This window comes from Vipera ursinii, assembly GCF_947247035.1.
Source record: "Vipera ursinii genome assembly, chromosome: 3".
Taxonomy (NCBI): Eukaryota; Metazoa; Chordata; class Lepidosauria; order Squamata; family Viperidae; genus Vipera; species Vipera ursinii.
This window is the reverse complement of record NC_139516.1, coordinates 53653914-53666892: the sequence shown is the minus strand read 5'-3', so window position 1 is coordinate 53666892 and position 12979 is coordinate 53653914. Positions and strand designations below refer to the sequence as shown.

Sequence of the window (12979 nt, the reverse complement as noted above, 5' to 3'; positions counted from 1 at the left end):
CGGAGCTTTTTCTCCATTGCCGGCAATGGGGTGGGCGCAGTTTCCTGATGACGCATCTGGCCCACGGGCCGGCAGTTTGACACCCCTGCCTTAGACCAAACTTTGGTTGGGCTGAGCAATAATGGTTGGCTTAGACTTCATAAGCAGAGACTTCATCTCATCTCCTTGATTGCTGGTCAAACTATCTACAGGGAGGTCCATAATAATAATAGCAACTGGCTTCAAAATGGCAGGTTTGAGTAATCAAAGCTCTGTCCCTCTTTAAAATGTGTCACATACAATATGCACAGATGAAGCAGGAGGGGTTTCAATCACCCGGTTCCACATACAACTCTGAAACCAGTGAGTTGCTATGGATGCTTCTGCTCCCTACTAAATCATGCTACACTCCTCTTGGTGGTTAGAATGCTCATATATATTTAATCACAAAATTCAATGAAATTAATGTATTTATGTTTAAGCTGAGTCCTATCTACATAAAACTTTACAATAAAATAATGCCAGGGGATTTAAATTAGCAATTTAAACTATTTTTTCTTTCTGCAATTCAAAAATACCTATATGATAACATCAATGAATGACGATCCAGTACAAAGATGCATTTTTTTTAATTAGATTAGATTTTGCAGCAAATATACCTAATCTCCCTCCTCCGATTTTCTCCACAACAACAGCCCTGTGAGGTGGGTTGGGCTTAGAGAGAGTGACTGGCCCAAAGTCACTCAACTGGCTTTCATGCCTATGGTGGGACTAGAACTCAGTCTCTGGGTTTTTAGACAAGCAGGTTAACCACTACATCAAATTGATTCTCATTCCTTATTTCAGGGCTGTCAAACTGCCAGCCCGGAGGCCGGATGCATCATGCCAAAACCACGCCCACCCCATTGCCGGCAAAGAAAAAAAAAGTCGCATCACGTGACGTGGCGAGTTTGACACCCCTGCCCTATTTCATGCCTCAGAGCCTCTAGTGAAAAGCAGCAAGAAAAAGATAGAACATTAGTTGCTGTGAAAAAAGTAGAAGAAAGTGATAGTTAAAAGAAACAGGAATCACCTGGGGGTTGTGCTCCTGGTTTCTTGTGTTTCCTAAGCAGGCTTAGACTTGACTGGAGGTCGTGGACTTGAACGCGAGTGACTTTCAGTTCTCTCCGCAATTCATTGATTTCCTTAATAAGACTTACGTTTTCCTATAGATTCAAGAACAACACAGTTTTAACTGGTACAGTTGTTGACTAGTATAGTGAGCAAGGGCTTATAGAGCCATTTAACTCACATAATGGTTCCAGGATGGCTTACAGCAATCCATAAAAACATAGCTAAAGCATATGCAAAATATCAAGCCTTAAATTTGGTGTATAGTGGAGTATAGACCTTGTGTTCTTCGCATCTGCCAGCCTGCAGAAAATACATTTAAATATATTCTTTTCCATTCCCAGTTACCTTTCATATTAATATATTCAGATATCATCACTGAGACTCAAATATATCTTCTGGGTTTGGAAATAATTAATTTCTGTTTTGAGTCTGTATACAGGACACAATGAAATTTCCCTCCATTGAAAAAAACCCTGCACTCCACTTTTTTAATCTGAGTTTGTACCTGCATAATGCGCACATAATCTGCACGATGGATCTCACTTTCTTTTACCACTTTCTTCTTCAGTGTTGCTAAGTTGTGTTCAAGATGCTCTCGCTGCCGTGTATACTCTTGATGCAAGTCTGAATCAACCCCAACAATTTCCACCTGAAGAAATACAGCTCAAACAAGTGTGTGTAAAGATCAACTTTATGACTCTCAATTATTAGGGATACATAACTGAACAGCAGGTCTGCTAGACTCCACACACAGTGCAAATTTTGGGTTCCACTGTGCAAATGTACATGACAAGAAAATAATGTACCGTATTTTTTTGTGTATAAGATGCTATTTTTTCCTGCAAACACCCTGTTCAAAAATTAGGTGCGTCTTATACAAGTGCAGCGTCTTATACACGGAAAAATAATGGTAAACTCCGCAACCCAGGGCTTGCCTGTGTGGGTTTCCATGCTGCCTGGTGCAGGTGTCAAGCCCCCGTGGGTTGCCACTAATGGGAGGGGGAGGGGGCAAGATTGTCGGCTGGCCGAACATCCGGATTTGCCAGCGGAGAAACTCGCATGCCAGAGCGTCTTATACAAGGGTGCATCTTAAAGACGGAAAAATACGGTATATCAAAGAGGGTAAGCATTTAAAAAAGATCAGTCGAGAAACTTATGTAAATAACTTAATACATTAGGAGAAATTGCATATAGCTTCTCTGTCAGCAGTATATATAGGAAGAAAAACCTAATACAGTATAAATATGTTGGTATGCATGTTTTTAAAAAAAAATTTTTAAAAATATACTAACCTATCGAGGAATAAATCAGGCTACATTTATATTGATGTGCATCCTTACTCACCATATCTGCCTTCTGTACATACTTCTCATAGATATCTCTAATGGACACCTTTAGTTTCTTAGGCTCTTGGATGAGGCCTACACAGTTGTGAATATCTGTTTTAAATCTCTTGACAAGTGCTTCCATATCACGCTCCTGCAACCAAAGAAATATTTAAGGCAATATGCAGAATGTTGCTCCCTTTGATACATTTCCTTGCTGTGACCCACATAAAAGCACACATGTTGTTTTGTAAAATACATACCAATCAAATGGCACCCAGTTAAAAGGAACATGGTACATAACCAAGTAAATATTTCAGCATATCACTTTGAATTGATTAATCCTTGGACCAATTCATATAGGCTTCCACATTTAAGAATTTAGCCCAGATGAGTTACTAATTAGTAAATGATGAATAAATATGCAAACAGTGTTTATGAAAAGCATAATGTGGACAAAATATGAACGTTTGGGAGCTGTTTTTTAAAATTGTGATAATGTTCCTCATGCAAAGGTCACCTACTCAGTTGCTCATACTAGGAAACCAAAACTGATTCAACATTACCTTCTGCTCACTAGAAAAAAATGTAACTATAACAACAGAACTGTAAAGAAGGAAATTTCAAAACTCATTCACTCTCTATGTTGTTCAAACAAAGAAAGTGGTGTGTACTGATAACTTATACATTATTTTTTTAAAAAATCCGAAGGCTATTTTGTTATCTAAAGTGCATTTTACTTCATCACACAATAGGATAAAATATATAATTTATTTTATTTATTTTATTTATTGCATTTATATACTGCCCTTTCCCTGAGGACTCAGGGCGGTTTACAGGGTGTTTAAAATCAAACCATACAAAAGTAAAAAAACCAATTTAAAAAAAAAAAATTAAACCAACCCTGTACTATTAAAAACCCCAATTAAAATAAATTTCTCCTCAGCCTGGGCCCGAGAGCTCAAAGAGCCAGGTCTTCAGGCCCCGGCGGAATGATCGGAGGTCGGGGGCAGTCCTCAGCTCCACTGGCAGCTGGTTCCAGAGGGCAGGCGCCCCCACTGAGAAGGCCCTATCCCTGGGTGTCACCCGCCGGCAATCTCTTACTGGAGGGACCCTGAGCAGACCCTCCCTGTGGGAGCGCACTGGGCGAAGGGCATTTGATGCCGGCAGCAGGTGTTCCCTCAAATACCCCGGACCCAGGCCATGTAGGGCTTTATAGGTGATAACCAGCACCTTGAATTTCACCCGGAGGGCAACCGGAAGCCAATGCAGCTCGCGGAGTAGAGGTGTTACATGGGAGTATCGGGAGACCCCCATTACAACTCGCGCGGCCGCATTCTGCACCAGTTGAAGCCTCCGAGTGGTCTTCAAGGGCAGCCCCATGTAGAGAGCGTTACAGTAGTCCAAACGGGACGTCACAAGCGCATGAGTAACTGTGCGTAGGGCGTCTCGGTCCAGATAGAGATGCAACTGGCGCACCAGGCGAACCTGTGCAAAAGCCCCCCTGGTCACGGCTCCTATGTGATCTTCAAAATTGAGTCGTGAATCCAGGAGGACGCCCAAGTTGCAAGCCCTATCAACGGGGGGTAACACCTCACCCCCCATCATTAGAGGTGGAATAACCTGGTTAACCCGAGATGCCGATATGCACAGCCACTCAGTCTTGGCGGGATTGAGACAAAGCCTGTTTCTCCCCATCCAGACCTGAACCGCCTCCAGGCACCGGGACATCACAGCGAGGGCATCACTGGGATTGGTTCGGGGTGGAAAGAAAAAGTTGGGTATCATCATCAATGTACTTAATGAAAATGATAAATTTAGGACAAAGAAACACCCAAATGGTAAGCAAAAATTATGCAATCTTACAATGCCAAGATTTAACAGTGATACATTTGTAATACTGTCAGCACATGTAGGTGATATCTCAGATCCATCTCTCCTGGGAAAATAAAGTGTAAACATTTCATATTAACTGTAGTTGTCAGGAAGCAATTCATGAATCTCCATCATCTCCAAGCAATTCATGAATCTCCATCATCTCCAGTCCTTGGTGTGATTCAATGAACACTTTCGTCACTCTTAATAGACTCACTTTCTGCATCTCTTTGTGCATCTCACGATCTGTGGCTCTCAGCTTTAGCCGCAGTTCAGCTATATTGAGTTCCAGTTGGGTGTTCTGTTTATGGAAATGTTCCAGCTCTCCCTCCATCTGAAGGGATGATATGAGAAGCAATAAAATATTACACAAAGTCTGTCACCTGTTAGGGGGGGTGCTTTCAGACAGAAATCCCTTAATACTACCAACCAAAAGCTATTGGGCAATATCATCATATATCTATATTAATGTATAGTATGCATATATACACATAGGAAAACAAACATACACAGGCCCCATAGACAATTTATAAATTACATTAATTGATTGAATGGGTTGCCATTTTTTTTCCTAAATGTTCCTTTATTTCCTTATTGACTTTGAACATTCCTAAGTACAGTATCATTGTTCCCTTAAAATAAAATAAGCATAGTGACTGGTCTAACTGGATAAGACAATGACACTGATCTGAACAATCTGAATGAGAAAATACCAAGATGGGATTGGAGTCATTACATAAGCCATACAAGTCCTGCATCAGTACCTCAAATCTGATTTAGCCAGCTATTCTTTGAGTTAGAGGTTTCTGTGTGTAAAAGTAAAAATGTTCTAATTCAGAAACTGAACAATAAAACTGCATTTGTTTCTACATAGCTTCAATCTCTTGATAAATAAGAATAAGTAGTACTAGAGGGAGTAAGGATGTTTTTGACCTTCCTTTTGGCTTTTTTCTTCCTTTTTTATAAATACTTGTGGAAAGAAGGAAGAAATGGGGGGAAACGAAGGTTAGAAAAATGATCCATCCTGGAAAAGTAAAGAAAGCACGGCAATGCTTGACTAAAAGAGCAGGAAGTGGATGGCATTATTTATTTCTCACCTCCTGGATCTGTTCCTTCATGGCTTTGATATCATTCTCACGTGGCTCTATTTGTTTCTTCAACTCCTTAATTTTGTAATCTAATACAAATTTGAATTTCTCCAGTTCCTGATTTTTCTTTTTTAGATCATAAATTCGCTTTTCCTAAAGCAGGCAAAGCAAGAAAAAAAAGTAATTAAGAAGCAATAAGGACATTTCAGATTTTTATCAGGTAAAAGCAGTCCATTGTGATTTGAACAAGGACATTGTAGAAGAAAGGTGCTCACAAATCAGAAATATTTGAGGAACTATAAAGAATTTAGAGCAATGCCCCTTAGAATGGGAAGTCTTGATCCTAAACAAAACTTTTCTTCATTTTGAGGACTAATTCTGTATGAGGACTACTGAGGATTATTTTATGTGAGGATCAACATAGTAAAGAGATGTTGGGATGTGATAGCAGCTGAGATAAAACTATCCAGTCAACTTACTTTATCTTGGATGGTCTCATCTCTTTCTTGAATCTCTCTCTTCAGCCCCAGAATGTCCTTCTCTAAAGCCTTAATAATCCCTTGCAGCTTTTGCTGCTCCAACTTCATTGTCTCAATATCACTGCATCGCTCCTCAATCTCTTTTTGGAGACTATTAAACTGTTGAAAAAAAATGTGTTATCTTTCAAGCTGAAAACAATGAGTCAGTGTTTCCTGCAGTACTGTTAACAGCATCAAAATAATCATTTGCAACGATCAGTTGAAATTATATCAAACTGGACATCTTCATATCCTTTTAGAAAGCTATTGCGCTAAAAATCATACTGTACTCAAAAACATTCTCAAGGTACTTGGGTGATTTCATATAAAAAAGTGAGATTTAAACAATCTTATAATTACTTTAAAATGTAAATTGTCATAGTTTTTTAAAAAGCCCATGTAGGAAAAAAAAACCCAAGACAAATAAGAAATTCAGGTTCCTCCTTCTGTCAGCAAACCCAGATTTAAGATAGATCATTCTGGTATGCTAACTTGGCATTCCCATTTGAGTCTAACTTCAGGAATATTTTTCTAGAGATTGATAGAATGTAAAATTTTATATTCTGCTGTACATTTTTCCTGACAGCAATTTCCCAAGAGATTATTTAACCTTTGGAGAACAGCAGGATTCCAGTTTACCTTAATGGTTTGTAAAAAGTAGTATATAATCGAAGACTAGGAGAGAAAAGCAATTTGGAGTAATATGTCCTCAAAATACTGACAATACTCATGTGTAAACTTCATTTTACTTCCTCAGTGAATTCATCAACCTGACTGAATGAGAGCTATAAGTTTTAGATTTAAGATAAGATATGAGTCGTAATAGGCCTAGTAATTATTGTGATTTTTACTGACTCTTCTTTCAGCATGTTTTTATTATAAATATTTCAACAGGTGCTTGAATCTTAAGAGTTATGGTGTTGTTTTAAATATTTTTATTGTTTTATTGTTGTTGTAAGCTGCGAAGTCATGTCCGACCCATCGCGACCCCATGGACAACGTTCCTCCAGGCCTTCCTGTCCTCTACCATCTTCAGAAGTCTACTTAAGCTCAGGCCTACTGCTTCAGTGACTCCATCCAGCCACCTCATTCTCTGTCGTCCCCTTCTTCTATTGCCCTCAATCTTTCCCAGCATTAGGCTCTTCTCCAGTGAGTCCTTCCTTCTCATTAGGTGGCCAAAGTATTTGAGTTTCAACTTCAGGATCTGGCCTTCTAAAGAGCAGTCAGGGTTGATCTCCTCTAGGACTGACCGGTTTGATCACCTTGCAGTCCAAGGGACTCGCAGGAGTCTTCTCCAGCACCATAGTTCAAAGACTTTGGCATAGTCAATAAAGCAGAAGTAGACGTTTTTCTGGAACTCCCTAGCTTTCTCCATGATCCAGCGTATGTTGGCAATTTGATCTCTAGTTCCTCTGCCTCTTTGAAATCCTGCCTGTACTTCTGGTAGTTCTCGATCCACATACTGCTGGAGTCTAGCTTGTAGGATTTTAAGCATAACTTTACTAGCATGTGAAATGAGTGCAATGGTGCAATAGTTTGAACATTCTTTGGCACTGCCTTTCTTTGGAATTGGAATGTAAACTGATCTTTTCCAATCCTGTGGCCACTGTTGAGTTTTCCAAATTTGCTGGCAAATTGAGTGTAGCACTTTTACTGCATCGTCTTTTAAGATTTTGAATAGCTCAGCTGGAATACTGTCACCTCCACTAGCTTTGTTGTTGCTCAGCTTTTCTAAGGCCCACTTCACTTCACATTCTAGGATGTCTGGCTCGAGGTCAGTGACCACCTCATTGTGATTATCAGGGACGTTAAGCTCATTCTTGTATAGTTCCTCTGTGTAATTTTGCCACCTCTTCTTAATCTCTTCTGCCTCTGTTAGGTCCCTGCCATTTTGGTTCTTTATCATGCCCATTTTTGCATGAAACGTTCCCTTCATCTCTCCAATTTTCTTGAAGAGATCTCTGGTCCTCCCTATTCTATTGTTTTCTTCTATTTCTTTGCACTGTTCATTTAAGAAGGCATTCTTATCTCTTCTAGCTATTCTCTGGAATTCTGCATTCAATTGGGCCTATCTTTCTTTTTCTCTCTTGCCTTTCACTTCCCTCCTTTCCTCAGCTATTTGCAAAGCTTCCTCAGAAAGCCATTTTGCTTTCTTGCATTACTTTTTCTTTGGGATGGTTTTAGTTGCTACCTCTTGTACAATGTTGCGAACCTCTGTCCATAGTTCTTCAGGCACTCTGTCTATCAGATCTAATTCCTTAAATCTATTTGTCACCTCTACTGTATATTCAACAGGGATATGATTTAATTCATACCTGAGTGGCCTAGGGCTTTTCCCTACTTTCTTCAGTTTAAGCCTAAACTTTGCAATGAGAAGCTCATGGTCTGAGCCACAGTCAGCTCCTAGTCTTGTTTTTACTGACTGTATAGAGCTTCTCCATCTTTGGCTGTAGAGCATATAGTCAATCTGATTTCTGTGTTGACCGTCTGGTGATGTCCATGTGTAGAGCAGTCTCTTGGGTTGTTGGAAAAGAGTGTTTTCTATGACCATCGTATTCTCTTGACAAAATTCCATCAGCCTGTGCCCTGCTTCATTTTTATTTATTTTTATTTATTTATTTTAATTCCATTTATATCCCGCCCTTCTCCGAAGACTCAGGGCGGCTTACAAGCTTAGCAGTACATTTTGTACTCCAAGGCCAAACTTGCCTGTTATTCTGGTTACCTTTTGGCTTCCTACTTTAGCATTCCAATCCCCCATGATGATCAGGACATCATTTTTTGGTGTTAGTTCTATAAGGTGCTGTAGGGTTTCATAAAACCGGTCAATTTCATCCTCTTCAGCACTAGTGGTTGGGGCATAGACTTGGACTACTGCGATATTGATATTGATTGCTTTATTTAGTCTTAAATAATTTATTCATGTTGTATGTTAATATCTTGAGTGGCAAGTTAGCAAACAGTGTGCTTGCTGTTGATTTTAAATGCACACATACACACAGGCTCAAAAAGTACAAAAAAAAAGAACAGAAAACACCCAGCAGACCTTCTTCCTCATGATTCCTGTTTCCCCCTTTAATCGCAGATTGGATTCCCTTTCTTCTCGAAGCCGTCTCTCATATTTAATTTTTATATCCTGAATTTCTCTATCCTCATCTTCTTCAATTTGCTTCTTAGTTTCCTCAAATTCCCTAAGTTGCTGTCGAGCATCATCTTGAGCCTGTTAGGAGAATAAAAAGAATAAGTGATGGGAAGAAAGAACCTAGACAAAACTGCATGGGAAACAAATGAAGTCTTAAGAGTGGCCTAGAAAAGACAAAATCCTGACAAATATAGGCTACAGTGGTATTTTTCTAGATGTACGATTGGAAACAACTGAAAATATTTTAAATTAGTATTTTAAGGTGCTGATTGGCATCCTTTTCCCAATGCTTACAAGCCACTGGTTTTAAAAAATGAATATTTATAAGTCAGAACCTAATTTGAGGATATCTATTTGTGAGAACTCTTATAAATATATATTTGTACGAGTTTTATACCACTCCAATCAACCAAAACTGTGCAGTTGACAATAAAACCACACACTAAATAGTACATAAATAAAATAATGAAGTGATTTGGTAATGACTTTAAGTATCTCTGTGGCTTATATGCTCACTGCCTTTCTCTCATTCTCAAAATAATTCAAGAATACAGATTTACATTTCCATGAGGTCATACAAAATTATGCCAAAATTAGCTAGGAATATGGGACCTTAAAATGTGTGTTGTACTTGCTTCAGTTGTTTTAAAAAGAAAAAAAAATAGCCATACCTCTTCTAGTAAAGTTACTTTCTCAAGCAGCTTTGCTTCATAATATTCTGTCAGTTCCTCAAGTGCTTGGCTCTTGTTCTCTTCCATTTCATGAATTTGTTTCTCATACTCTTCCTGCATTCTTTGGGATTTCATTTGCAATTCCTGGTACTTTTCATATTCCAGCAGCAGCTTTTGATTATTGCCAGATTCTAAACACCAGAGTAATTTTTTTAAAAAAAATGCAATTTAAAAATAGCACTATAAAGTAAAGAATGTCCTGCCCTTTACAAATTAATAATGAAAGGGCATTTTTAGTACTGCATCCAGTATCTTTTAGAACTTATCTTTGTAAACTCTATATTCCTACATTTTACACTATTTCTAAATCACTATTAGCTTTCAACTCCATTTCTGGCAACTTTATGTCTACATAAAACTTTCCCATTCAGGTTTTTTTTTGTTTCTTTCAAGCTAAGATCAGAAATGAAAGTGACAATCCATTCCCTATGCAGAAAATGAGGACAGGAATGATATTAGATGATTCCTAGGTAAATGTTTAGGTGCTTCAAGCTAAATGGCTATTACAGAAACTGCATAAATGTTAACAATCAGGGCAGGGAAGAAGGACAAAATAAAACTTTAAATGTGAGTGATTTTCAGGAACAGATGCTTTGAACGTATTTTTTAAAAAATCTGTCAGCTTGTTATGCCATGTGCAGGGACCCCCTTCATTATTAGAGAAACCAAGAAAGTTATAAAAATAAATGAAAAATGAAATCAACTCCAATTACTTGTTTGACAGGACAGAGTTTAAACCCAAAAGATGTGCTTGTGTTACCTAAACATAAAATGGTTATCTTTTGTTATAAAGACTGAAACTTTCACTCAGTTATATCAGATTCTCCTGACCTAAATCTTGCACTTCTCTTGATTGTTTCTCTATTAATTCTGATAGTTGCTCTTGGTGTTGTATTTCCTGTTTTTCTTTTTCTGCTTGCAGAACCTGAAATATAGGTAGATAACATTTGCATCTGAAATTTATTGACAACTTTTAATTTATTTAACTGATTGCATGATTGGAAACAGAGTAATGCAACAATACAGAGAGAGAGATGCAATTGATATTTGAGCCACACCTGGTTTTTAGTTTTCAGTGATTCCATTTCCTGGATGAATTTCTCAGTTAATTCTTTTATTTTTTCATTATAATTCATGTCCTTGAGTCGAAGCTGATATTCATTTTCCATCTTTAGTTCTTCTACCCGTGTTTTTAGTTCTAGCATGACCTGAGTCTGTAGGATAAGAAATTGTAAAACTGTTAGTAAAAAAAATCAATGTGTAAATATTTAAATATATACATGGACATTAAAAAAATGATTGTGCATATTATCTATCATAAATATAACTGGTTTCCTATATTAATAGTGTGATCCTATATTATTATCCTGAATGTTAAAGGGACTAGCAATCCAGAAATATGTCACAAACTAGCACGGCAGAGTATCCTTGAAGGCTTTGAAAAAGACATTTGTTTACAAAGCTTAAAATGTAGGCAGTGATTTTTCCTGTGACACTTAATGGAAATTAGACTTTGAAAAGTAGGCTACAAACAGGCTTGACACTTTTGAATTCTGGGATCGGAGAAAACACTTGAAAATACCATCAAAGCAATCAACCCAGAATTCTCCCTTGAGGCACAGATGATCAGGCTCAGATTATCCTAGTGTGGACACATGCAAAGAACTAACTTTTGGAGAAGTCTATAATACAGTACTGGGAAAGATGGAAAGAAAGAGAAGAAAAAAAATGACAAGCAGCAATGTGGATGGACTCGATTATAATGGTGTTGGCTGTGCTGTTTGTAGATATGAAAGATCAGATTGGGAACAGATCCTCCTGTAGAAAACCTATGTGGTCATTAAGAGCTGACACCAACTTGACGGCTCATCATTATCACATTACTATCTTGTTCCTAAGGAGTATTGCAACTTGCTGTTAATATATGGATTAATAGTGCAATCTTTAGAGGTCCTATTGAAATTTGCTATATATGCTTCCAGGTTAATATGAATATGATCTAGTTACATATATACATACAGTTTTTTATGGATTCCTGAAAAACTATGAATCAAGATAGCATATGTTGCACAAATATAGGCAAAAATAAACCTGTGTTTTCTCTAATACCTAAAATCATTTCCTAAAATCATGCGTCAGTATGGCTGAGGAGCTATGCTTTAAGTCATCAATGCCTAAATCTTACACGATAGACTCCATTTTAACTTCTACTATTTTTCTGCTATGGTTCAGAGTGCTGCTTATTGACTAACATTTGTTGATTCTCAGATTTATGATCATCTAAACATTTCCACTGGGAAATACATATAATAATGATTCTCAAATCAGTCCCTTGCAGTTATACTGACCTTCTCTTCCATGTCTGTTCTAGTAATCAACACTTCATCAGAATATGGTACTTCTCTCTCCCTTTTCAATCCCCGTCCTTCTTTGTCATATACTTTCCAGATAATTATACAACCATCTTCTGCAGATGTTAACAAAAACTGATCATCAGATGTTATGGATATCTGTAGAAGTTAAAAAAAGAAGCATCCTTAACTGTGAGAGAAAGCACTGTTAAAGAGTGAGTGATTAAAAGGAAAAGCAGACAATAGTGATAATAAAGATGTCCCTGTTGGATTCATAAGGGCTGCTATGAAAAATGATAGGAATGGTGGTTTTCTACCTACTTATTTTCTTACTTCTGAACGGCTTTTCCATTGCAAGTAAGAACATAAAACAAGAATAATCACTGAATGTCTTCTTGCACTTCTAGAATCTTGTGCATCTTTTATATAATGAAATTCATGAGCTCTAGATGTAAAGAAAGCTTAAGCAACTTACTGTCAGCTAAGTCTGTTTTTAAAAATTTATATTCACCAGAAATAACTGCTGCTGACTCAGTCTGGAAGTCTGCGGTGCCATGTGTACATTCGATTTTAAAAGGTATATTCTATCACATTCAATGTGGCCTTAAAAAGTAAGACTGTATTATTCATGTTTAACCTTGACTTTCTCAGATATAATAACACCACATTATTATCATTGTGATCACTGACATCTGGATTCACACAGTGTTCTAATGCTATCATCATTTCCAAATCCCCAAGAAAAATACTGTTAGTCTAGTTGCATAATGTGGACATGAACTGCTGTATAAATGCAATGGCAATAGTGTGATAATGAAGAAAGCACAGAACAAATATTTATTCTCACAGAATAAAAC

At 37.6% G+C, this 12979-nt stretch overlaps 1 protein-coding gene across 1 annotated transcript in view; it reads right to left on the bottom strand.

The window, feature by feature from the left end:
• Positions 1 to 12979, bottom strand: part of CFAP57 (cilia and flagella associated protein 57) — a gene marked incomplete at its 5' end in the record, with an annotated part of 31343 nt that overhangs the window by 4445 nt on the left and 13919 nt on the right. Inside the window, 11 exons of the mRNA XM_083358308.1 lie at positions 1052 to 1184; positions 1598 to 1741; positions 2437 to 2571; positions 4510 to 4626; positions 5390 to 5533; positions 5860 to 6018; positions 8945 to 9118; positions 9712 to 9902; positions 10603 to 10696; positions 10830 to 10985; positions 12120 to 12281. Of these exons, the coding sequence (XP_083214434.1) occupies positions 1052 to 1184; positions 1598 to 1741; positions 2437 to 2571; positions 4510 to 4626; positions 5390 to 5533; positions 5860 to 6018; positions 8945 to 9118; positions 9712 to 9902; positions 10603 to 10696; positions 10830 to 10985; positions 12120 to 12281 (1609 nt within the window). The remainder of the gene's footprint in view (positions 1 to 1051; positions 1185 to 1597; positions 1742 to 2436; positions 2572 to 4509; positions 4627 to 5389; positions 5534 to 5859; positions 6019 to 8944; positions 9119 to 9711; positions 9903 to 10602; positions 10697 to 10829; positions 10986 to 12119; positions 12282 to 12979) is intronic.